Source organism: Erpetoichthys calabaricus, chromosome 1, assembly GCF_900747795.2.
Source record: "Erpetoichthys calabaricus chromosome 1, fErpCal1.3, whole genome shotgun sequence".
In the NCBI taxonomy this organism is placed as follows: Eukaryota; Metazoa; Chordata; class Cladistia; order Polypteriformes; family Polypteridae; genus Erpetoichthys; species Erpetoichthys calabaricus.
In genome coordinates this window covers 237296212-237321780 of record NC_041394.2, presented here as the reverse complement: position 1 = coordinate 237321780, position 25569 = coordinate 237296212, and the positions used below count along the sequence as shown (strand labels likewise).

Here is a 25569-nt window from a genome sequence, read left to right as displayed (position 1 = left end):
TGGGTCCTCTGTCAGTCTGTTTGGTCTATATTCAAATTGAAGGTGATACATTTTCAAATGAATAGTAAGGCGCATAAGCAATGGTGAAGATATTTTATAAGAAGCAACCTTTAAAATAATGCTACTGAAGTAATGATGAAAATTTAAAATATAAATTAACAGCCTGATGAAAACAAAAATAAACACCAACAATAACTTAACAGTGTGTAAAATTAACCCATTAATCCTTTTTTTCTGGCTCTGCAGTCATTTACGCCTGAATTGTAAGTGAACAATAGGTTCATCATTGAGAAAGAAAGATAAGTCCAATTTGCAGTTGTCCCATGGTAGTCTGAAAACATTAATAAAATATAACTCCTTTTAGTAGATGGAAACATACAGTAGCTCAATGAAATTCCATTTTAGTTTGCTTTCTATATCACTGTGCATCCTGCATGTGCTGGGATTAATTTACTATTGGACACACTAGAGCAACACACAGTTAGAAATCTCTATTGCTTCAGTGGCAGAAAATACTATTCTGTGATTCCACATTGAGAATTTGGTTAATTACTTGCCTTCAGTATACTAAGAGACACTAGACACCGGCACAAAAACTGTGTTTGCAAAGTAATCTCAGTCAATGTGAACAACTAAACTTGATTACTCTTTTAATATATGAGTAAGTTTGAAACGCCCTGGAGAGACTAGATTGCTCTGCTTTATTGAAGCCACACAGTACAGCACATATGAGTTTAAAGCAAAAAATGTAAAAGCTTGCTGGAAAAAGGAAGTGTACAGTAATTTAAAAAAAATTTACTCAGGCAATCCCCTTCCACCCTGAGGGACTGAAAAGTGATTGTTACCAACCGATCTGAAAATGCAATTAAGCATAATGTTGTTGATATGAATTGCTAAACATTTTTTAAAATGTTCTTGAGCAGTGCAAAATTTAAGCTAAAAAATGAAGCTATCAATTATAGTTTCAAAAGGGCTGGCAGATCAAGTACAAATTCAAGTGCAGATGGCATAGGATCTCCTACTTTGTTTTGCCACCCAAAAATGTCTCTACCACCTACTATTCTTCTCCTACATCCCAAAACCTTTTAAAAAGAACGGTGCCATTTTGTGTGTGAAAGATTTATGATTAATTTATGAGCTGCTTTTTCAGTTATAGAGTACCTCACTTTTTTCATTAAACTGAAATTGCAGATTACCAGCACACTTGACTGTACTGACACTTCATGGATAAAGAATCCAGGGTCTGAAACTTGTGCTCTGGCAATGTCTGTGTGGAGTTTGCATGTTCATCCCATGTTTGTATGAGACTTTCCCAGCATGCTCCAGTTTCCTCTAAAAACCACAAAGATTTCCAAATTGCCCACTATCTGAGTGTGTGTATGTACTGTATGTGCACGAACCCTGAGAGGGACTGGTACCCTATCCAAGGCTATTTTCTGCCTTAGACCTAATATTATCAGAAAAGACTCTAACGTACCACAACTATATTCTAGATTAAATAGGTTTGAGAATGTGATATTATGAAGTGTTGCTCTGTTCTCACATATATTTGTGCCTTGCTAAAGCAGAAAATGTAGGAGGTTGTGGGAACTGCAGTCCAAGAAGAACTTCTCTCCTTCACTAGAATTTATATGTAGTCTGACAAAGAGAGGTGTGTGATTATATGAATGGAAGCAGAAGGTTGCATAAGCATTCTGAAGTGATCTATTTGGTTTAAGAGCATAAACAGCTGCAACTTGAATAAAGCAACACTTGACTCATTCATACTTTTAAGTTTATTTATGCTTTATTTTAATTAGAAATAAAGAGTGTGATTACAGTGTATTGGTAGAATTTTATTAGATTTGGCTCCACGTAAATATTTAGGTACTATAAACTCTGCCAAAATGAATGCTTGCCAGTAAGCTCACTGGCTTGATCATTTTAGTATGCGGTTAGCAGTAAATCATTTGTAGACATTAATATCATTGCATTTTTAAAGCAATGTAATAATGACCTTCTAAAATATTTACATTGTAGATACAAATACTGGATTAATTTCATTTATTAGATTATCTTATTTGCTGATGCTAGAAAGCGGAAATATCTTGGTAATACAGTATTCTATTATGAAACTCATAAAAGAAGAAAAGGAAAAAGAGATGTAGTAAATAATATGGACATAGTGGTAAGTGAGTGCCATGCACAATGAATTAAAAAATCTCAGTTAAGTGCAGTGTATGCACAAAATGTAATGGGCATACCAGTGGGTCTATTATTTCCTTCAAAAGGCAGAACAGAATTGCAGCAAATGTTTGTGAGCAGTACAAAATTGTCTTAACAGTGCTGGTAAATTTCTATTATTGTTGTGTGCACAGATTTTTTTTACATTGTTTAGTGAAAACAATGACTTACATTATGTGGCCATACAAGTGAATGACAGGCTGATACAATAATGAATTTTGGGGTGCCAACTTGGCTGCCCCTATTTACTGGAAAAGGATAACAAAAGCAATGCACAATGGCATTCAAAAAAGAGAAATGAAAGGACCTCCCCTTAACAGTGTAATTACAACAAAGCAAGAAAGTATGAGCAGGTTGTGGAGCTGTTCACCTTAGGTTGCTTGAACCAGAAGTGACGCCTCCCTACAGGCAGTCTTGCTTTTATAGCCCAGGCACTGCAAGGGGCGGAGTCAGTTGCCCTCACTGGGCAGTTTCTCTGAACTGTGGAGTAAAACAAGACAAGGCAGTTAGCGGCAGCATCCCCTAACAGCTCATGGTGGTAGCACATACCTAGGAAGAACTTGGAGGGTGACCGTCTGATGCTCATGCGTGACAATTAGAACAATTGTTTTCTTATTCTATTGGCAGGATAATTGAATTTTTTAGATTCACACTTTGAATCAGTTAGAAACACTTTTGTGTGTACACAATTATTATACAATACGTGCATATACAGTAAATATACAGGCAACATTGTTTTTCTTTTTCTCCTCACCTGTATCCAGGATTACTTATAAATCAATATACATACATACAATACATTTGATCACTGCAAAGTACACATGTAAAAAGCAGAGAAACAGAGAAGAGATATTAAAAATACAGCATGTGAAGCTTAGTATTAAACATAGTGCTAAGATTAGATGAAAACTAGCTGTCTGTGAGATTAATTTACTGACGTTTGATTAAATCAGTGCAGCTGTATAAGTCCTTTGGGAGAGCACAGAGTTGGAAAGCCAAAGCTGTCCCAAGGTGCTTCATGTACCGGTGAAATCTTGAAGAAGCGTCTAAATATGAGTAGATTGGAAGCTGTTTAAATGGTCATTAGAAGCTCATTCCATAGTCTGCAAGTAAGAACTTAAAAATTAATTCAATATATATATAATACTGACACTGGCACTTAAAACATAACCCTATATTAAAAATTTGTATCAAATGAATGCCATATTCATTTAGTACCACTATGTGAGAGAGTGCAAATAACTGAATGGCAGAAATTTGGATCCGAAAAGTAACACCTTTTCCCAAATTATCATGTGTTTGTCATACTAAAACTGCACCCACATATGTTTCATAAATAAATGAGAGAGGAAAATGGATTTAGTGACATTTTCAACATTTTCTGCTTTTTACAGTTCCAAAGAGACACGTTTTTATGGAAACATCCAGCACACAACATAGTGGTTTGTACTACAGACATGAGTATGAAAACATTCATATTCCAAATGAAAGAAAAGCTAGGATTCAGGCAGTGAAGATCCAGCAAGGTGAATAAATAAAATTTGTAATAATTAATTCTTCTTTTAAACAAGCTGAATTGCTGATGTTATGTTTTAAGTAGTAGAACAATAGAAACTTAGAACAATTGTGGTGAGAACAGGCCATTTAGCCCAACAACCTTGTCTTTCCTGTTCACCTTGATTGTCTAAAATAACATCATGTCAAGATTTGAAAGTCCCTAAATTGCTACTGTGTACCACACTAGAATGAAATTTATTTCATGTGTGTATGGTTTTTTTTGTGTGAAGAAAAACTTTCTAACATTTTGGAGAAATATGCACTTAACAAGTTTTCAATTTTGTACCTGTGTTCTTGTTGAAGAATCTATCCTCTTTAATAAAACCCCTGTGTGCGTCCAGTGTCTGTGTGTGTGTGTCTTCTGGTGAAGTGCGCGTGTGCGGGGCACGGTGCGGTGCTTTGAGCAGATACTTCAAAGGCCGCCTGACTCGTCACACAAGACAGAGAGGGCGGGACCTATAAAATATCGCGCGGTCGATCCAATCGGATTTCTGTAAATGAGGTAAGACTTAAAACAAAAGGCACGAAAAATCCAATCGGGTACTGAGACGCGGAGACCAGCTTCCCCAAAGAGGTGGGATTAGTGTTTGTTGTTGTGCAAGTGTTCACTCTGAGGATGTCAGATTTGCGATTAAGAAGCTTGGCCCGGTAAAGTGTAAAGTGTCAGTCGTTGGAGGGGTTTTCCTAAATATACAAATTTTCATGATATTACAATAGGATGACTTTTAAAAGTAGATTTATTTTTGCGCACATAAAATCCGTTGCTGGGGAGACGCCACACATACAATAATCAGCTGCAAGCCAGCACGGATTAAAATACTTGGCTGGAGAACTGTACAGTACTTGCTGGAGAGATGCCACAAGCACGATTATCAACTGCACGCCACACATTACATCAGTTGCTGGGGAGAATCTGCTGATTGCCCACTGTTGTGACAGAAAATTAAATGCATATTACGATATCAAAGCCAGTATTACTGTCAGAGAAAATTACACGCATTTTATGGAAATACAAACCAGTATTACTGCGAGAGAAAATTAAAGGCACACAATACAGTGACGCATATTACAGCCACATACAAGCCAGTATTACTGTAACAGAAAATATTACGGACGTACAAGCCTATATTACTGTGACTATCTACTAACAACATGCCACCTAAAAAAGAAGAAAAAGAAAATGAGCGTCAGAAAAACGCTAAAAGAGAAAGACTCAGAAGAGCAAATAGATCTATAGAAGAAAAGGAAAATGAGCGTAAAAAAATTATCAAAGAGAATGCACTACTGTTCTAGCACCCGTTATTGTAACGGGCTTAATGTCTAGTTTTAAAATAAAAACTAGGATCCTCTGTAGTAATTCCTTTTATAATTTTAAAAACTTCAATTATGCCACCTCTTAATACCTGTTTGCTTAAACTGAAAAGGTTTAATACTTTTAATCTCTCCTCAAAGCTCATAGGTCTTAAACAAGTCAGTCTCCTCTGGACTTTCACTAGCACTGCTGTGTCTTTTTTGTAATCTGGAGACCAAAACTGTACATCGTACTCTAGATGAGGCCTGACTAGTATGTTAACTTAAGCATAACATCCTTTGACTTGTTCTTGTGATATGTAGTCCATGGCGTAGTGCAAGTCCAGAGAGCATGCAGGCTCAGAAAAGTTGCAGTGTGTGCATGACGACGCTGCTCCAGGGTTGATTGCAGTGCTTGGATAATCGCATACTCATGCGCATATGCAAGTGAATCAGTCAGTTGCCTCATTCACAACTCAAAGTGGGTGATGGGTCACTTCTGCACTCGATCAGGCAGTATAAATGAGCCTGCCAGGGTAGAGGAAAAGAGATCAATGAAAATACAAAAAGGAGAACAAAAAGAAAGGAGAGAGACAATCGGAGGTTGAAAGGAGAATGATTATAGAGATGGGAGAATCAGGAGAACCAGGGGGCAGAATGGAAAGGAGGAAGGCATCCGGGAGGAGAGCCCCTAGGAGGAGCGTAGGGCTGATTCTAAGGGGCTAAAGACGGTCACTCAAGTTGCTCATAGGGGGCACACACATAAGGCTGAGGAGTGTCAGTGGAAGATGAAGGAGGGAGGGCTCGGCTCAGCACACTGCTGGAGCCCTCGGTGCCAGCAGTGACCCGAGCTAAAGAGGAAAAATTGCTTGTGCCTGTCAGAAAGATGTCAGGATCCCATGTGGGGTAAGCAGAGGAGACATCAGACATTTAGAAAGGATGTACTGGCGATTGAGTTTTTAGAATTGCTTCCTGCTTTGGGATTTTAACCTCGTTTTATGGATTTATTTATTGGATTGTTTTAACCTCCACTTTCACATAAATTTTTATGGATTATTTATTTATTTATTAGAAAGAAAGTTTGATGCACTGCACTTTTTGAACACTTGATTAGTTTTTGATTAGTTTTAATTAAAACACTGACACTTTTAGCACCAATCCATTGCTAGATGTGTGTGTCCTCATTTGCCCTGCTCGTCTTGGTCTATGACTGTCGATGGAAGAAGAGTCTCCTGGATGCAACAGGACTGTCACAGTTCTCTGCACATCATGTTGTATAACCTAACATCCCATTAGCCCTCTTGATCGCTTCTGTACTATGTCTTCATGTAGATAGTGATGAGTTCACTAATACTCCTAGACAGTTCTCATAAAGTGCACTTTCAAATGTTAGACCTCCCATTGTGTATTTAAATTTAAAATTTCTACTTCCAAATGTAATGCTATACCCTGAATTTTATCTGACACAAATCTGCCTAGATTTTGTGCGGCCCAAGACTCTCTTTTTACAATATAATTTATTTTACATAATCTGCCCTTCTACCTAGTTTGGTTCCATCTGCAAATTTAACAAATTTATTAATTACATTCTTGTCCAATTCATTTAGGTCAATTAAAAAGAGCAGCGTCCTTAGTGTTGATCCTTAAAGGACACTACTTTTAAAATCACCACATTCTAAACACGTTTCTCTCACCATAGCCCTTTGCTTCCTGTGTTTGGGCCAGTTTTGTACCCACCTACACACCACATCTCCAATTACCACTTCTTTTAGTTTGATCACTAACCATTCAGATATCAGGATAAATAATGCTGTATGCACATCTCTTATTTTTGCTTCCTCATAGAATTCTAGCATATTACTGAAACACGACCTTCCCCTTCTTGAGCCCATGTTAGTGTAATGGGCTAGAATTCAGTATTCTAAAGAAAATGACATTTTGGTGTGTTGCTTAGTGTAATGGGCTGTAAACCAGTGTTTTAAAGAAAAGGCAGAATTTCTGGAAAATTCTGCTACAGGTTATTGCTGATGGCTATCTACAGGACATAAATATTTACCTGTCTTGCCAAAGAGTCACCTGCTTTGAATAGTCAGACTGCTTTGATTTAGTATCTCATCTACACACAATGTGGGGATACAGAACTGTCTGCTTCCTTGGAAAATTAACGAGTTCTGGGGACATTGGTTTCTAATCAAGTACTCAAAGTAAATGTGTTTACACTATTTGTTATACAGAGGAAATTGGCTTGCACCATTGTTTTCACTGATTACTATGTTGATCTATGCAGAAATTGAAGCATATATATATTTCTGGGAAAAGGAGAATAAAAGAAGAAGAGAACAGAGAAGTATGGTCTGAGACTCGGGACTGCTGTCTGTTTCTTTTATGCTTTACACCATATTGCTGTGGCTACACCCTGTAGCAACAGTGACTTGTATCTGGCCCAGGTTTCCCTAGGCCTGAGGTCGGTAACATTGACTATTTGCTAATATAACCATTTCTTGACATATGCTGCTCAGTCTTTTCCTTGATAGTTGCTTTCTGCGATGTACATTAAGCTTACCAGCCTATTATTACTCAGATCAGCCCAATCACCCTTTTTAAACAACAGGATAAAATATGTTAATTTTCTCTTTTTTAAAATTGCAAAGTGTGAAGAGATATTTTCATAATATGTTAAGGTTTTTATATATTTACTTGCTAACTTCCTTAAGTACTCAAGGATAAATGTTATCTGGTCCTGGTAATTTGTTAGATTTCATCATATTTAACTTAAGCAGTACTTCTACATTTACAATTTCCAAATCACTAAGTACCTCCTTAGTAATAATCCCTGTTACTTTTGGGAGTTTATCAACTTCTTCACACATATAAACTTCTATATTTAACTTCACACTTACAATTTTTTCTTCTGTAAATGCAAGTTCAAAGCATTTGCTGTTTTTTACTGTCTATACTCTAACTCCCTTTCTAGTTCCTAATACTCTTCACCTACTCCTACACTGCTCTTTCCTCTATTAAAGTACTGAAAGAATCTCTTTTCGGTTATTCCTCACCTTTTCTGCAGCATTTCTGTCCAACTGCCTTTTAGCCTTCCTAATATCTTTTTAACCATTGCTCTCATATACCCTACAGTTATGTTTTTTGTATTAGTTCCCTATTTAGCCACCACAGAATTTTCTTTTATTTCTTACTGCTTCTAGATTTTAGTATAAACCTGTCCTGCATTATACAGTATGCATAACACTTTTAAACTTGCCCCACAACTCCTCAACTGTTTCCATACTTGAAAGATTACCCATATTTATCGTCCTTAGGCTTTGCTGCATCTGTTCGAAACTTGCCGTACAAAAATTTCATTTAACTGTTTTCATTTTTGAATATACACTCTGCCAATATAAAGCCAATATTAATTAGTTTTATATCACTGTTTGGTCAGAGCAATACCAAAAATTCTACATGGATTTATAACAGCCTCCATGTCATCACAACAAGTGTCTATGCACAGTAACAGTCCCAGTGGTATGGCAAAAGACTTCCACAGTGCACCCTGCTCCCATGATTAATGAAAAATATTCCAAAAAACTAAAATAATCTGAGAAGAGAAAGGTAAGTAAAAGCACAAAACAAGGAAAATCAATTATAAAATGGCTGAAATGTTAAATAAATAATAAATGAAACAATACAACAAAATATAAGAGTTTTTATGGCAATCTCAAATAAAGAGACTACCAGAGTTTCCAACATAAGATGACTACAGGTTAACAAGAGAAAACATTATCACACCAATCATTGTACAGTATAAATTGTGCATACAACAGGCATTTGAATATGTTCTGAGTCCCTTTTCTAAAACTGTGCAAGCAATAATCTGGACTTTAATATTGAGACTGTTTTATCTCTGGCAAGCCACGGCTAAGAAGTACCTAACCGTTAATATGACCTCATGAGCCACTAAATCTGAATGCTATTACAGACTGCAATCAGATTTACAGATCCATTCAAGATCTTGGAGTCAGGATTACATCTGGGTCTTTATTTACTATAATGCAAGGTCTGCAAATGAAGGGAAGGGTTTGACAGACTAATAATTTAGTTACTGACAGTTAATATTCAGCAAACCCACTGTTCTTTGAAGTTAGATCTTGACTTGAGGCAGGTGGGATCAAAAGTGAATAAGAAGCTCTAACCAAGCACATACATTTATTGTGAATCAGATAAAACAGTCTGTAAGTTCTGTCATTAGTTAGGTAAAATAGTCCAGCCAATAATAAACAGTGCTTCGAATAGAATATGTGGTAATAGTAGTAGTAGTAGTAGTAGTAGCAGCATTCTTAAGAGTGCATACAGTGAAATTCTTCCTTACACGTCTAATCAATGTGCATCAGGGTAAGAGCCTTTTCAGTAACAGGCAGACCCTATCCACTTAAGACCAAACCAGGAGGATTAGTCAATTGCTGCATTTTTCTGATTAAAATTCATTTTGTTTTTGAGGATAATGTGCAGAGTCTTGACTCCTTTTAAGCTCTTCACTGTAGCTGATCTGAAGATAAAGAGAAATTTGAGAGGTCACCATTTAGGGAAGGCTCTGCAAAAAAGGATGAAGTGGTGTTTAGATATTCATGCCAAGACCTTTGTTATAATGAATTTATGTATCAGACGGAGCAAAAGTGTGAAAAAACAGAGTGACATCAGCATGCAGTTAATGAAGGTGAAGTTGGGGTAATGTTTGATGAACAACCTGGGTAAAGATGATCCAGTGATGGCAAGTATCTCCAGAGTACTTTCTTTTACAACAAAATAATTAAAATATATGTTTGTTCCAACAAACATCATGTCTTGTCACTGTGTAATTATTTTAACAGAGAAAGTAGTCGAAGTGAGGTTTTGTAGTTGAGGAATTATAATCTTGATATCAACATGATATTATAATATGTATAAAGTCATGAAGTAATATAAGCCAATAGGTAGAAAAAGAGACAAATAAATGAATTGCACCAAGTGAGTGCACAATAAGACACGTGGAAATGTTTTTACTCCCAATGTTCAGAGGTCAGCTTGGATTTATTGGACGGTAACAAATGCATGTAATAAATTCCCATTTGTAAACCACAAACACAAGCAAGATAAAAAAAGATAGAAAACTGAACACAAAAAGGTAATAAACTAATCCATTAAATATGAACATTCTTACGTCTGCTATTAAAATGTTGATTTATAAGAAATTCAACTTAAATAGTTAGGCTTACGATTTTTCACATAGCAAAATCAAGATATTGATGCAAACAGGCATCAATATCTTAATTAAGCAGAGTAATTTCACACATTCATTCTAGAGTTCTTTAGCTAATACCCATGATTAAGCACATGGGCAATTATTCACAAATCACCTACTTAATTTACAGTAGTGTTGTGAGTGTCAGTATGTTATGCTTTATTCATCATTGCTGCTGTTTTGGTTCTCAGAGATCAGAGGTTGAGAAATGTGCATTAAGACCAGTGATAGCTATTTATTTATTACACAAAGCACCTTCACATAGCCTTAAAGTAGTATTATCACTGTTACATGGCTCTAAAGAACAACAAACCCAAAGACATGCACAAATAAAAATGTAAATCTAGAGTGACACAAATGTTAATGATTTACAAATATTTAACATGTCAAATGGTTGTAGGAAACAACAGTCCATCTTAAAGCAAGTCCGGGGAAAAAAAACAAAGCACTGTGTTAAATGGAGCATAATATAAACTAAGTGTGAAAAGAATAGCATGCAGTATTACATTAAATATCACTGACTAGGAGTTACTAGGAGTCAGGTTCACTTTATACATGGAAGATGGTGGGACATCCCTTACCTCTGCCGACAGATTATTGTAAGGTCAGTGCAACACAATGCTTTACTGCTTGTAAACTGTCTCTTTTATACATCGTGTTATTTTTGTATTTTTATTAACTACAAGATAAAGAGAAAATTGATTAAAACTGGTATAGTTGACTATTTTTAACTGTATTTGTCAGTTGCTTTTCTTGATCCTCTCTTTTGGCACAATGTGGCCTGTTACTGGTAGATTCAGAGACAGTTTCTATCCATGGATTGCAAGGTTAATGAACATCCAGTCATAGTAATAAATATTGTGTGCAATACCATAAGCATTTTTGCATTTACTGTATTTATATTGTATATAATTTTAGATATGTTACATTTTATAAATCCTGTTATGAGTTTATGAGTGTTGTATGCTAGTTTTGTATCACTGCAACTATGAAAGTAATAATGTCCTTATACTATGTATACATGACAATAATCATGAACTTAAATGTAACCTTAAACAATAATCTTGTAACAAATATCTTGAACATAAATGTAACCTTAAATGTAATACCCAACTGCCCATATTAATGCAGACTTTAGTTTTTCTATATCTTGGACAGTATGAAAATTAATTAGCTTTGCTGGAAGAATTAACATATCCTTCCTAAGCTTCTTTTTCTATTTCAAAACATTCCAAAATATACCAATAAATCATTTTTTAGGAAATTAGATTCAATCATAACCTCATTTATTTGGAATTCAAAACATCCATATATCCAAAGGGTGACCCTACAAAGACGGTGAACAGAAGGTGGCATGGCTCTAACCTAACTTTCAGTTTTATTACTGAGCGGCAAATATACAAGCTACAAAAACCTGGACATTAACATAAATAGATGAACATAAACAGGCTTGGTCCACAATAGAAATAAAATCCTGCAGTACTTCTTTATATTCCTTACTTCGTACCGCAATAAGTACAAGTCATTACCAATATACTAACAACCCAATAGTGCTTCACTCACTCAGAATATGGCACCCATGTAGGAAGTATTTTAACATAAAGAAGCTTTTATCTGTGGCACCTCTGCACGAGAGCCACCTTTTTCCACCTTCTGAAACATATGCAGTTTTTAATGTCTGGAAAATATTCTGGATTAAATCACGTAGAGATCTCTACATAGACAATGTCTGTGCTTCCTATGAACAATTACACTCCAAATGTAACTTTCCAGCAACACATTTCCTTCACTACCTTCAAATCAGAAACTTTGTTAAACAGAACCTGCCCAATTTTTCTCATCTCCCACCTACCTCTATTCCAGAAAAAAAAAAATATCAGTCTTGAGGACTCAGACAGCATTTCCATAATATATAAAAACATTTTACAGTCCCTCTTTTTCAAAGATCCAAAAGGACTGTGGGAAAAGGATCTCTCACTCAACATTTCAGAAAAGGAGTGGAAGGCAGCCATGCACAGAATTCACTCGAGCTCCATATGTGCAAAGCATACAATTATTCAACTCAAAATTATATATTGAGTACATTTGTTTCAGTTAAAATTGTCCAAAATGTTTCCAGGGCAAGATCCAACCTGCAAACATTGTAATCAAGTTCCAGCCTCATTGGGCCTGCACCAAATTAACATCATTTTGGATGAAAATCTTTAAATGACTTTCAGACAGCCTTGGTGTCACAATCCCTCCTAATCCACTAACAGCAGTGTTTGTTGTACTTTCAGATGGGCTTAAAGTGGAGAAGGACAAACAAACTGTAATTGCTTTTGCTACACTATTGGCACGTAGACTTATCTTGCTCAACTGGAAGAATCCTAACTCACCTCTTTTAAGTGTGGGGTAACTGATGTTATATATTATGTGAAATTGGAAAAATCAAATTCTCACTTAGAGGATCTGTACAAAACTTGTTCAAAACTTGACAGGATCTAATCAATAACATTTTAGAATAAACTCTTAAAGCACTGAGGAAGCAGATTCTCTCCCCTCTTTTTATTCTATTTTTTTTATTAATTTTTTTATTTACATATTTTTACTGTTATTAAAGTTTTGCTCTGCTGGCCTAGCTCTCTTTCTCAGGGGCGGGGGTTGATTTGTTTCAAACCAAGTTTTGTTAAACTTGACTTGCTTGTATGGAACGTTATTTGATTTTAATAAAATCAATAAAATGTTAAAAAAAAGAAAGAAAATCAGTTAGCTTGTCCTATTTGAAATGATAATTTTCTGCCTTATTGGTTTGTATGTGGCTGTTGCTTGGTAAAATTCTGCATTATGGGGTTATAAACATGGAGATTTGTTGATTGTAAAAATTCAACATTAAAATTCTTTATTGTGGGGCCATAAACATTGGTATTCATTCATTTAAATATTTCAGTGTAAGTTTAACTTTTGGTAGTGGGTAGTACTTAAAAATATTTTAATATAGGGTGTTTACAAGATTTCAATGCAGAATAAAATGTAAGTGTACTACAGTACATGTAAAGAATGTTGTTGGATTTTTAAGTTCACATTTCAAGCTTTGCGTTTTGAGACTGTGCATTAGGAATAAAAGAATGAGTAATATGTTAAAGACCAAAAGATTTTTGTTTGCATTAACACTATCCTGAGAAAACATGAGTCAGTCAGAAAAAATTCCTGCTGGATTTATCAAAAATCTGTTAATCTGGATGACTGATTTTGATAAGGCAAGGGATGTTTACATCAAATCAGCATGTCTATTAATGTTCTTGGATACATCCTGAAATATCTTTTGTCACCACATATCAAAATATATCTTTAATAATGCAAAACATAATTTCTGTTTCTCTTTAATCAGACAAGCAAAAGAGTTTGCATAACTGTGTTACAACATAATAACAAAAAGCAACTAACAGATAGCAGGTGAAGCAGAAGATTTGAATAGGATCTGTGTTATTCACCTTTTTCCAGAAAATAAATGAAAGCTCAAGCCTTGCAGTTGCTAATTTAATGGTTAAAGATCATCAAGAGACTTATGAGGGATGATGGATTTTCATGAAGTTTGTGCAAAATCAGCAGGTCAGCATGCAAGGGAGTGCATGTTACAATTGTTGTTTAATTTATTGGCCTCACAACCTCCATATATGTCTTAGATCTACCTACCTGCTTCTTTTATAATGTTCTTTATGTTATTTATTTCTGGATAATGCTTAACTCTAATGCAAATCAAAAGAATGATATTCAGCAAAAGTGTTATACTCAGGTCATTGTCTTCCCACTAACACCTTCATCCACTGGATCACGTCTGAGGGGAGCCCCTCTAATACAAAGCAGAGTATTTCTCATTTTCATTCTTCTCCTTCCCACTCAACTCTGGGAAGTCATTTTAAATCTCAGTTAAGGTTCTCTTTCAGGCTTTTTATTGATAAAAGTTCTGACGCTAAGATATTAAAGTTACAGGTCCCACTGGTGAGTCACGAAGAAATAAAAAATATAAGCAAGAAAAACCCAGTTGTGTAGAACTGATCATGGCCTGTCTGCCAGTGAACAAGTGAGCCATTGGTATTTTCCTTCTATCCATCCATAATGGCTGTGCTTATCTGCTTGTAACTAAATCTCTAGGACAATTAGTATAAATTGTAGTAACACCATATCTTGCTGGTAGCTCGTAATGGCCTTTACCGAGAGATACTTACCTTTTTCCAGGCTAAAGACACTACTTCATAGAATGTTTCTTCACCTTAACACTTTGCCATTTACTTAAGTTATCGATCCTCATCATTCACTAGTTTGATTTCATTGTCTGTCTATCTTAAAAATAATGTTTTTAATGGCACTACAGTAATCCCTCGCTATATCGCGCTTCGCCTTTCGCGGCTTCACTCCATCGCGGATTTTATATGTAAGAATATGTAAATATATATCGCGGATTTTTTGCTGGTTCGCGGATTTCTGCGGACAGTGGGTCTTTTAATTTCTGGTACATGCTTCCTCAGTTGTTTTGCCCAGTTGATTTCATACAAGGGACGCTATTGGCAGATGGCTGAGAAGCTACCCGGCTTACTTTTCTGTCTCTCTTGCGCTGACTTTCTCTGATCCTGACGTAGGGGGATTGAGCAGGGGGGCTGTTCGCACACCTAGACGATACGGACGCTCGTCTAAAAATGCTGAAAGATTATCTTCACGTTGCTATCTTTTGTGCAGCTGCTTCCTGAAATGACATGCTGCACGGTGCTTCGCATACTTAAAAGCTCGAAGGGCACGTATTGATTTTTGATTGAAAAACAAACTCTGTCTCTCTCTCTCTCTCTCTCCCTGCTCCTGACGGAGGGGGTGTGAGCTACCGCCTTCAACAGCTTTGTGCCGCGGTGCTTCGCATACTTAAAAGCCAAACAGCCCTATTGATTTGTTTGCTTTTCTCTATCTCTGTGACATGATCTGCTCCTGACGCGCACTCCTTTGAAGAGGAAAATATGTTTGCATTCTTTTAATTGTGAGACGGAACTGTCATCTCTGTCTTGTCATGGAGCACAGTTTAAACTTTTGAAAAAGAGACAAATGTTTGTTTGCAGTGTTTGAATAACGTTCCTGTCTCTCTACAACCTCCTGTGTTTCTGCGCAAATCTGTGACCCAAGCATGACAATATAAAAATAACCATATAAACATATGGTTTCTACTTCGCGGATTTTCTTATTTCGCGGGTGGCTCTGGAACGCAACCCCCGCGATGGAGGAGGGATTACTGTATATTGTTTTTTACTGGGTTGTGTGGTTCTATGTTGAAATATTACTTGACGAAGCACAATTTAATTATGGGCAGTTCTTTGCATATGGTTTACTATTGGTCTTTGAACAATTTCCTAATATGTAGGAAAAAAATGAAATCTTTAGTGCAATGTAGGCTGCATGACATTAACAGATTAAGAAAACCTGGACATAATTTCTGTTATTGAACCTATCCATCAAGAGTCCTTTTAAGATCATGGACCATTGGTATGTCTATTACAATCTGGTCATATTTATTTACTGTATTGGATCCTGTTACGGATCTAAATAAATAAAAGGTTCTTTCTGAAACCTTTATGTGGATAGGTCTTTTGTGAAAAAAAAATGGTTCTCATATAACATAGCTCTGAAAAACCACTCTGGCACCTTTATTTTTAAGAGTGTCTTTGCTAGAAACCCACACTTTGGGTTCTGGCCACACTGCCTGGTAAGTCAGTCAGTGATATTCTTAATTTTCTGCAGTGCTTTCATGTTTTTTATACTTGATATAATCATTAGTAAGCCTACTCCTTCACTGATATCTGATCATTTTTTTGATTCCCAAAGAATAAGAAACATTATGGAATCTGGAGAGAATATGAAAAAGGTTTTGACAATAAAGGGATCATCTCGCAAGGAACTATCTAGAATTGTGGTTATGTCCATAAGGCACATGGATCTGAAAGTGTTCATATTATAGAAGATGTAATTGATATGAGAAATGGCACATTCAATAATGACTGTTTCATTTGCAGGCGAGTTTTGGATGCAGCCAAGAAAAACAACCAGACCGGCCATTTCCTTTGGGTTGGTTCAGATAGTTGGGGTTCCAAAATTGCACCAGTTTTTCAACAAGAAAAGGTGGCTGAAGGTGCTGTTACAATCCTTCCAAAAAGAGCTTCAATTGACGGTAGGAACAAAAAGATATGTGCAAACCACCTGAGAATTGCTTACATGCATGCTGAATTTGTATTCAAGGAGTTAGGCAGGCATCTCCTGAAAATACTTGTCATTTCTTCATTTTTTTTACTCTATGAGGTTAAAAGATCACTGTTGAGGGAGATTGCTTACAAACCACACTCATTTATTTACACTGCATTCCCCCATGCGTAAAAAGGCTGAAGTGATAACTTTTCATGCATTCACACACATCTCAGAGAGCTGCCATACTCATTAAAGTGAATACATTTTATTCTGCTATTTGCAAAGATTGCATTTAAAGTATCTGCACAAGATGCAAGATGTTTTTTGAAAGGTGTCATTTGATTATTGAAGAAAATACTGCTTACTGAATGCTGAAGGAGTATTGTTTTTTTTTCTGTCCTAAGCAAGTAGCAGTTCATACTTGTAAAAAAACGACTTCAACTAAAAAAGAGAATCATGCATTTCTAGTGAGACAGGCTTATTAAACACAGTGCTCAGTTAATAATTCATTTCTTGCTTTTGCATCTTAGGTTTTGACAGATTTTTCCGGAGTCGAACCCTTGCAAATAACAGAAGAAATGTGTGGTTTGCTGAATTTTGGGAAGAAAATTTTGGATGCAAATTAGGGTCACATGGCAAGCGAGTTGGGAACCTGAAGAAATGCACTGGTAAATGTCATATGTTTTAAATAATTCATATTTGTGGTGTATAAATGTTGGCATTTAGATGCAGTATGATGCAGTTGAACCATACGCAAGTTCTAATTTAGGCATTTTTATTATTTTATGGACTCACTTTGAAACAACATGGTTTATCTGCCATCTCACTTGCTCTTCTTTTGATAGGCATACATTTTTGCCTAAAAATCTAATATGATCAGGCTTAAAAGAATATTTATTTATTTATTGAGACGTTTTCCAGCACACTAGAATTACAAAGACACTCAGCATTCTAGCAAGTGCTTTCAGTAGCTTCGGTTTTCTTCTCTGTATAAAGTCTGATCTTCTTTTCCCTTGGGTAATTGGTTAATCACTGACCCCTCTATTACTGCTGTAAGTCTACATTTAAAGCCTTCATTCTTATTATTAGAAATGTGTTGGAGCATGTATTTGCCTAATAGATATGGTGAGGTACAAATTAGAGCTTCATTTTTTGGCTTAATCTCCTGGAACGCCATATATCGAAACTTAAATAGACAACTGCGGACAACACAAGCAAATTAATCTCTAAGCAATTGTGAGCTATAATTATTAACCCTTTTATTATTACTTAGATTTCCAGGAAGGTTTTATAATTCCCGATTAACAGAGGTACTTTTTTAAGCAATTGATAATTCCCAGTTTAGACTAGGGATTCCTGTGCTTCACTATTCAAGACATGAATCATCACCTTTATTTCTTCAAACAGGTATTTTGAGAGGTTAAATTATGGGATAATTTTATACATTCTCTAAATTCTGTTTAGATGATTTTTTCTTCAGAAAATCTGTAGCAAAATGCATAATATCTAAAATAGCATAATGTATGTTAATAAATAATGCTGCCTGGAATTGATTAAAAAGAAACTTGCATTGCTTTATTGTATAATTGTAGAATTACAGCCATCGGCATATTTTCAGTTATGTAAAGCTTTTGCAAATTAATAGTTATTAATAGCAGTTAATATTTATTGGAGTTAATATTAATTGGAATGGGAATTTGCCAACATTTCAAATATTAAGGATACGCATTTCAACATGAAACTGGCATCAAATCCAAAATAATGTAGAAAGGTCTCAGTTTAACTGGATTCATGTTGTAGGTTTCTTGGGATTTGTTTCTTCCTTTTATTTTCCAGAAAGTAGGAATTAATTATTTTAATCACAAGAAAATTGCCAATGAGCACAACAGTGCTTTTAAGTGCTGTAGAAATATTTAATTTTAACATTGATTTTTTTTAATCATGTAAGAATGATCAGGTAGGCAGGACAATGACAAATCACTTTATTAGTAAAGTGGGTTTCGTGGAGCATATGAGTATTTCTTCAAAGGAATGGTGTGTTAAGTTGCAGTACAATCATGTACACTGCTGTCATTGTTTGAACATGGAGGAAACAGTAAAAGTAGTTTAAGGCTCCTTTCCTTTTGCCATGCCTTTATATGTAATGTGACCTGTTTTAAACACATTCATTTTATTTGTTATATTATAGTTTTTAATTATAGAAAACTGAATAATTACTAGTGCAGAATTTAATTGCAGCTGCTCTTTCAAAAAGACCAGGGACCTAACTTGCTGGGGTGGCTGTTAATATTGCTGTAGCAAAACATACTCATAGGTCCTTGTTTATAATTTCTGAAAGACCAGTCTAGTTGTATTTTTTGGGGAAAATTAACATTTTTGTGTATAGTTCATGTTTTTACTCATGGGTCAACTGCAGCTAAAAACGTTTTTATTAAAGAGTGCTTAAGGGACACTAGGCTTTCTTGAGATAGTAGAAGGGGACAGGAAAGAGCCCTATGAGATTTTTTCTGAGAAATGGTTGTGAATTAGCGCTAATTAGCAGAGCTCAGTGAGAATTTTCAAAAATGTGCTTTGAAAAAAACTGGCACTGTATGAATCTTGCATTAATATTTTCCTGGTATTCCTAAGAACAGGTTTCCCAATGTGGATATTATGTTGATTTATTATATTAATAAATTTTCTTTCACTTTTCTAATGGTTGCTTCCTGCTTCTCCAAGTTATGATACATGCATACAGGATTCATGATTATGTCATGCATCCGGGGATTGCTGAGATGCTCTATGTCCCTCCATCCATTCATTTCCTTAACTCATTGTTCCATTTATTCATTTTCTGACACATGTAATTTATTTCAGGGACCATAGCCCCGTGAAATACAGTATGTGCTCATCACAGGCCTGACTCATGAACAAACTTGCACTGAATTATACTGGGATGATGTTTGAGCTTTGGTTGGGAGGAACGGAGTACCTGCAAATAACCCTGTGCAGTGATAGATAGATAGATAGATAGATAGATAGATAGATAGATAGATAGATAGATAGATAGATAGATAGATAGATAGATAGATAGATAGATAGATAGATAGATAGATAGATAGATAGATAGATAGTGTGGAAGACCAGCCCTCGCACTGACAGGCAGACACCAATGGTTCAAAACCCATGATACGTTTATTTACACTATGTACAAATTGATCAGTCCCACACACAACCCAGTGCCCCTGCACCACACACCCTCAATTTCGGGCTTCTCCAAAGTCCTGCCTTCACCGCCTCCACTCTTCTCCTCCGAGCTTCGTCCTCTTCCACCCGAATCCAGCTGATGACTGGAGGGAGGCGGCCTGTTTTGCGCCCACCGTGACGTGCTCCAGGTGCCTCCTGATGAGATTCTTGTGGCACTTCCTGGTGTGGTGGAATGCTGCATGAGCATCCAGAAGCATTCTGGGTGTCCCTGGTAATACGTCCAGGGCTTCACAGTCCTTCGGGCGCCCCCTGGTGGTGACCACGGGCCCCTATAGGGTTGAGCTTCCAAGCTCAATTCCCGTGGCTCCCATACAAACTAGGGTGTTGCCCTCTCGTGGTGCGGGGGAAGCGTAGTCCCTCTCTCGGTCCTTCTTGGCGTCCCGGCTGGGCACAACCCCCAGCTACCCGCCCCGATAGATAGATAGATAGATAGATAGATAGATAGATAGATAGATAGATAGATAGATAGATAGATAGATAGATAGATAGATAGAGAGATAGAACTTTATTTGTCCCCAAATAAATAAATACATACAGTAAATAGTTAGATAAGTAAGTAAATAAATATATGCACAAACCTTGGATTAAACACACAGCAAAATGACTATAAAGCAAGACAATTTCAAAGAAAGAAAAGTTCAGTCACAGTGAGGTATTATGCCAACTTATTACTGATGGTATAAAGGAGTCCCAGTAGTATTTCCTGAGCAATTCATTGGCTGAAAGTTTTCAGTGTTAATGTGTCAGAGAGAGAATGTGCAGCATTGTTCATAATGGCAGTCAGTTTTTCTTTAATTCTCTCCTTTGCTACTACCTTCAGGGAGTCCAGAGTGTTTCTGAGCCCAGCACAATGCAGTGTAGAAGATCACAACTGCCATCACAGAGTTGTAGAAGATATGAAGGATGACACTTACCACATTAAGGGAATGCAATCTCCTAAGGGAAAAGGACCTGCTCTACCCATTCTTATATAGTTCCTCTGTGTTCCAAAACCAGTCTAACGTGTCATTAATGTGGATCCCCAAGTACTTGCATGAGTGTACCACCTCTATATTAACTCCATTAATAAAGAGTGAATATAGAACCTTTTTGATGTGGTGAAAGTCAATAACCAGTTCCTTGACTTTTCTGATGTTAAGATGCAGACAATTCCCTTTGCATCAAGCAGCAAAGTTCTCCACCTGACTCATATACTCTGTCTCATCCCCTTTATCAATATAACCCCATAAGTGCAGAATCATCTGAAAATTTTTCCAAGTGACATGACCTGGTGTTATATTTGTAGTCTGAGGTATACAGAGTGAAGAAAAAAGGTGACAGGACTGTTCCTTGTGGTGCTTCAGTGTTGCTCACATCCATATCAGAAACACAGTCATTGAGTCTCACAAACTGCGGTCTTTCCAACAGATAGGCCATTATCCAGGACAACACAGGCTCATCCACCTGCATGTCTCTGAGTTTACCCCTTTACAGGGATGGCTGGATGGCATTGAAGGCACTGGAGAAATCAAAAAACATAACTGTCACAGTGCTGCCAGCTTTGTCCAGGTGAGAATAAGCCTTGTGGAGCAGTTACATAATTGCATCCTCCACTCCAATTTATGTCTGATAGGCAAACTGCATTGGATCCAGGTGGTCTACCACAAGAGGACTCATATAGTCCAGGACCAGTCTCTGAAAGGTCTTTATGATGTAAGACGTAAGTGGCAATGAGCTGTAGTCATGAGGTGAAAAGGCGCTGTTCCTGGATTCAAACCCAAACCTCTTAAAATTGTGAGGTATGACTGCAATCACTGCATGATTCTACTGCCCATCTATATGTTTTTTTTAACATAAACATATTACATTTTTTACATTCATTGGTTCTTTAACAAGCAGTTTCAACTACTACTCTAAATTAATGTTTACTTGCGTGATTATGTGATAACAAAAAAGGATTAATAAAAGCTTAAGAGACATCAACTGAAAAAGCGACTGGTTTATGTGTGTTATTTTAATCCATGTAGATTGCAGTAATCATGCAATTGGAAGAATGGACTGCTGTATTATAAATCCCTGTTTAAAATATAACATTTCAGATTTACTCTGTATGCCAATTAAGTGAAAAGCAAAATGGCAGTGCTCTTTGCATTGGGAATCATAAAGAGTACTTAAGTATTCTTAATTAGCAGTTACCTTGAAAAACAACAGGATTAATAAAGCTAATGTCAGTAGACTTAATATGAAGTTTCATGGTTTCTAACTACAACGAGGTTTGTTTTAATCATTTAGTTTGTCACGGGAGTGACATAGAATGTGCCAGAGGCTGCCTCAGTGTTTATTTAACTGTATTTTTGCTTCTTTATATAGTGTAGTGTTGAAAATGCAAATAATAAAGTCACTTTGGATAAAAGTGTCTGCAAAGCAAATAAATGTAAAAGTAAATGTATAAAAGTGAGAGGATTATTAGTATACTGTATATTCTATGGCAAGATGAGTGGAAGCCAGGGCATACCGTATTCTCATATAAACAACGATGACAAAGGCTGTGGAGTGAAACACACAAATTACTTGATTTTGTGTTCAAAGAAACTGTGTTCATATGAAAAAAAAAACCATTTATGATGTACTGCTTAACTCAGCTTGACATCTACTTATGAAAGAGGTTGAGCTTTTTGGGGTTTCCCCCCTATTTATGACCCTCTAGACCAAAAAAATCCTAATTCCTATGCAATGCTTGGACCATATATTGTTCAGGAAGTTATGATAAAGAGTAAACCAATAGACGTCTTCAGCAAAAATTATCAGGATGTGAAGTTGTGCATGTCCCATAAACCAACTCCAGGGAGTTCACTCCCCAAATGAGATACCAGGGGCAAAAGTTATTGCTTTTCACAAAACTATGAACAAATGTTCTTTGAAAAATGTTTACTTTAATGATTTAAATTGAAGCACACAATTTAATATTTCAAATATTAACTGTCCTTGTTTATTACATACTTCTTTCTCATGAACTTAATTATTATATTTCTTATGAACACTCTGAATTAGGGTGGCTTATGCTAATTCCGACTTTCTTCTTCTTGAGTCAATTAGTAGAATGATTAGGATTACCCTTCTTATATATCCCGTGTACATGTTATTCAGTGAGGGCATGCAAGCAGCGTTGGCAAGAATGGAAAGGCAGATATACACAGCCTTAAATGGAGGTGTGGGCAGCTAAACAGACAAGACAGTGTGCCTTATGGCAAAGGTGAACATCTTTAATCTGGTCCATATTGTAACATTTTGCTCTTTAAAATTCACCTAAACAAGTATAAGATAACATTTCTAAGCTTGGAAATTTATTGTGCTGCTTTTGAAGAAAAGTATGTTACTGTCCTGGGTGTAAAAAAGGGATTTATCACAGGAATACTGTTTTGCAGATATTCACATTGTTGTGAACATTAAATCTTGTAGAGCAGTCAAATTTAATAATATGGCTCTGCATGTATCAAAAGGCTGGGATGGCTTGTTTCCTTGCTTTACTTAAATTTATACAGTATATCGCACTTAAAGTTACCCTATGGAGTTACTGGCATGGATGCTGCCCCCATCTGATTTTCTGCAGTACTTATTATTATTCACAATGACTGTAATAATTTCTTCAAAATGTACCTGATATTAAAAGAGACTCTGCCTGAACAAATAATATAAAACTGTGATTCTAATTTAATTTATTTGTTAAAAAAAAGTTTTCTAGTGCTTGGCATGCATAAATAATTTCCAGTTTGTACTAAATAGTGGTTTGTGCCACCCTTAATACAGATGTCGTCATAAATCTGACACTGCACTATGGTGGAATTCTGAACCAAGTCTCCATGCACATCATTTTCAGTTCAGTGGCATCTGTAGATTTATTAATGTGCCCTCTTCAACACAAATCCAGCCATTGCATATCAGTGGCATACAGGTCAGTCTTTGGTTAGGCAATTCCAAAGCTCTATACTTCTTTTGCTTATTCAGATTTGTTTCTGTGTAATTGACTTGCCATATAATCTAATTGTTCTACATTTTCTTCTAATGAAGGACCATCTGGTTTCTTCATTGATGGTAAGTCATGTAGCCTCCTTAGCATTACATTTCATTCTCAAAAAAAAAAAAATGTAAAAACTGTTACATATTTTTGGCTTGAAAAATGACGTATTTATTAAATGTCATCTTTCTACTGTGAAACGTGCAAAACACTAAAAGTACAAAGTCATAAGTGTAGAAAGTATAATAATGATACAGATAATAATAATGAAAAATAATAATAAAAAAATGCTAATACCATATATACTGTCAAAATGTGTCGTTGGTGTGGTATATCTTGAAGCACAGTGAAAACACAATACAATATGACAGTCGGGAAAATAGTAGTGTAATTCCTTGTGAAATATCTTTCCAGACTGATCAGCTTTTGAACAGCACACAGCACATGTGCAATTGACACGAGCATCACTTTCTGATTCAACAGAATCACTTTTGATTTCGCTGTCCATTTCAATTTCACTGCCTGAACACAGATTCACTTCCTCATCACTGCTTGTATCACTGTCAAGAGTGTGCAACACCTGGGCCGCTGAAAAACATTTCTTACGAGAAATTATTAAGAGGCTAGGAGAAGATGTGTCTGCACTGTTGCCTGGGTAACACTTGGGCCTGTCGCTTACGCAAGACATGGCTATATCGTTTCCTGAACGACGTTCAGCACTAACACTGTTGGCACTTTTACAGCCCAAGTAATCCTTGGGTCTAACACTTACAACACGAGATGCATCTATACAGTTGCCTGAGTGATGCTCAGGATTAACACTTTTAGCACTATTTTTACAGCCTGAGTTACGTTTGGGTTTAACACTAATAAGTACTGATTCAGCAAAGCATTATAGCACCATGATGCTACCACCACTATATTTAATCACTGTGTTAAAAAGCTTTTTCTTAATATCCTTGAACAAGCATAAAATGATAAGGATTTATAACTGAATATGTGCCTTTGCGAACTTCATTTTTCATACCCATCAAGTCAACCATATTGTAACACTAAATTGTAAATGAAAGAATCCCAAATATAAAAGCCAAATACAAAACACAATTTTAAATCAGTGTCATTAATAAAAGCGTAATAAACAGACTGACTTGTGTGCATACAGTAAGACTGTTCTTCTGGGACAGATTCAGCCTTTATTTGAAGTGGCCCTTATTGTTCCAGTATCTTGACATAATGAAAATAATTACTCTTATCATACTTAACCACCATTGACTTACCCTTGTCTGACAGTAGGTGATTCATGACTGCTAATATCTTTTTTGTCAGAAATGAGTATTGGATGCTGTTGTGTTGTGCACTGGACGACAGACCCTGACAGAGTGAAAATGACATAAGAAAAGGCTTTGGAGCTCAGTTATGAGCAACACTGCTGGATGTGTCATCTTTAGTTTGGGTGTATTGTGTCTCTAGTCTGTTCCTGGGTTAAGAATAAAAAATGATAAAAATAACAGATCAGAAAGTAGAATGAAAAGGCTTAAACCTGCAATGCAGTGATCTTTTGGCTTTAAAGCGTGTTTTACGGAGCTTTTCTTATAGCAAAATGAGTTGCTGTTTTTTAAATACCAATGATATTGTTTGCTGCTGTTTTACAGGTAATCCCTTATAATTAATCCTATCTAACATTATCAAACTGTTTTAATTGCTTTGCAGAATTAGCCCTGGAATTCTTTTTAATGACTACTCTGTTTATCATTCTGAATGTTCAAAAAGCATTCAGCTATGG

General features: G+C 36.1%; 1 protein-coding gene across 3 annotated transcripts in view; it reads left to right on the top strand.

The window, feature by feature from the left end:
• The window catches only part of grm8a (glutamate receptor, metabotropic 8a), a 1035294-nt gene that overhangs the window by 569314 nt on the left and 440411 nt on the right, over positions 1 to 25569 (top strand). For all 3 annotated transcript variants that reach the window (XM_051931014.1, XM_051931013.1, XM_051931020.1), the window contains exons 4-5: positions 16378 to 16532; positions 17077 to 17214. In XM_051931014.1, the coding sequence (XP_051786974.1) occupies positions 16378 to 16532; positions 17077 to 17214 (293 nt within the window). The remainder of the gene's footprint in view (positions 1 to 16377; positions 16533 to 17076; positions 17215 to 25569) is intronic.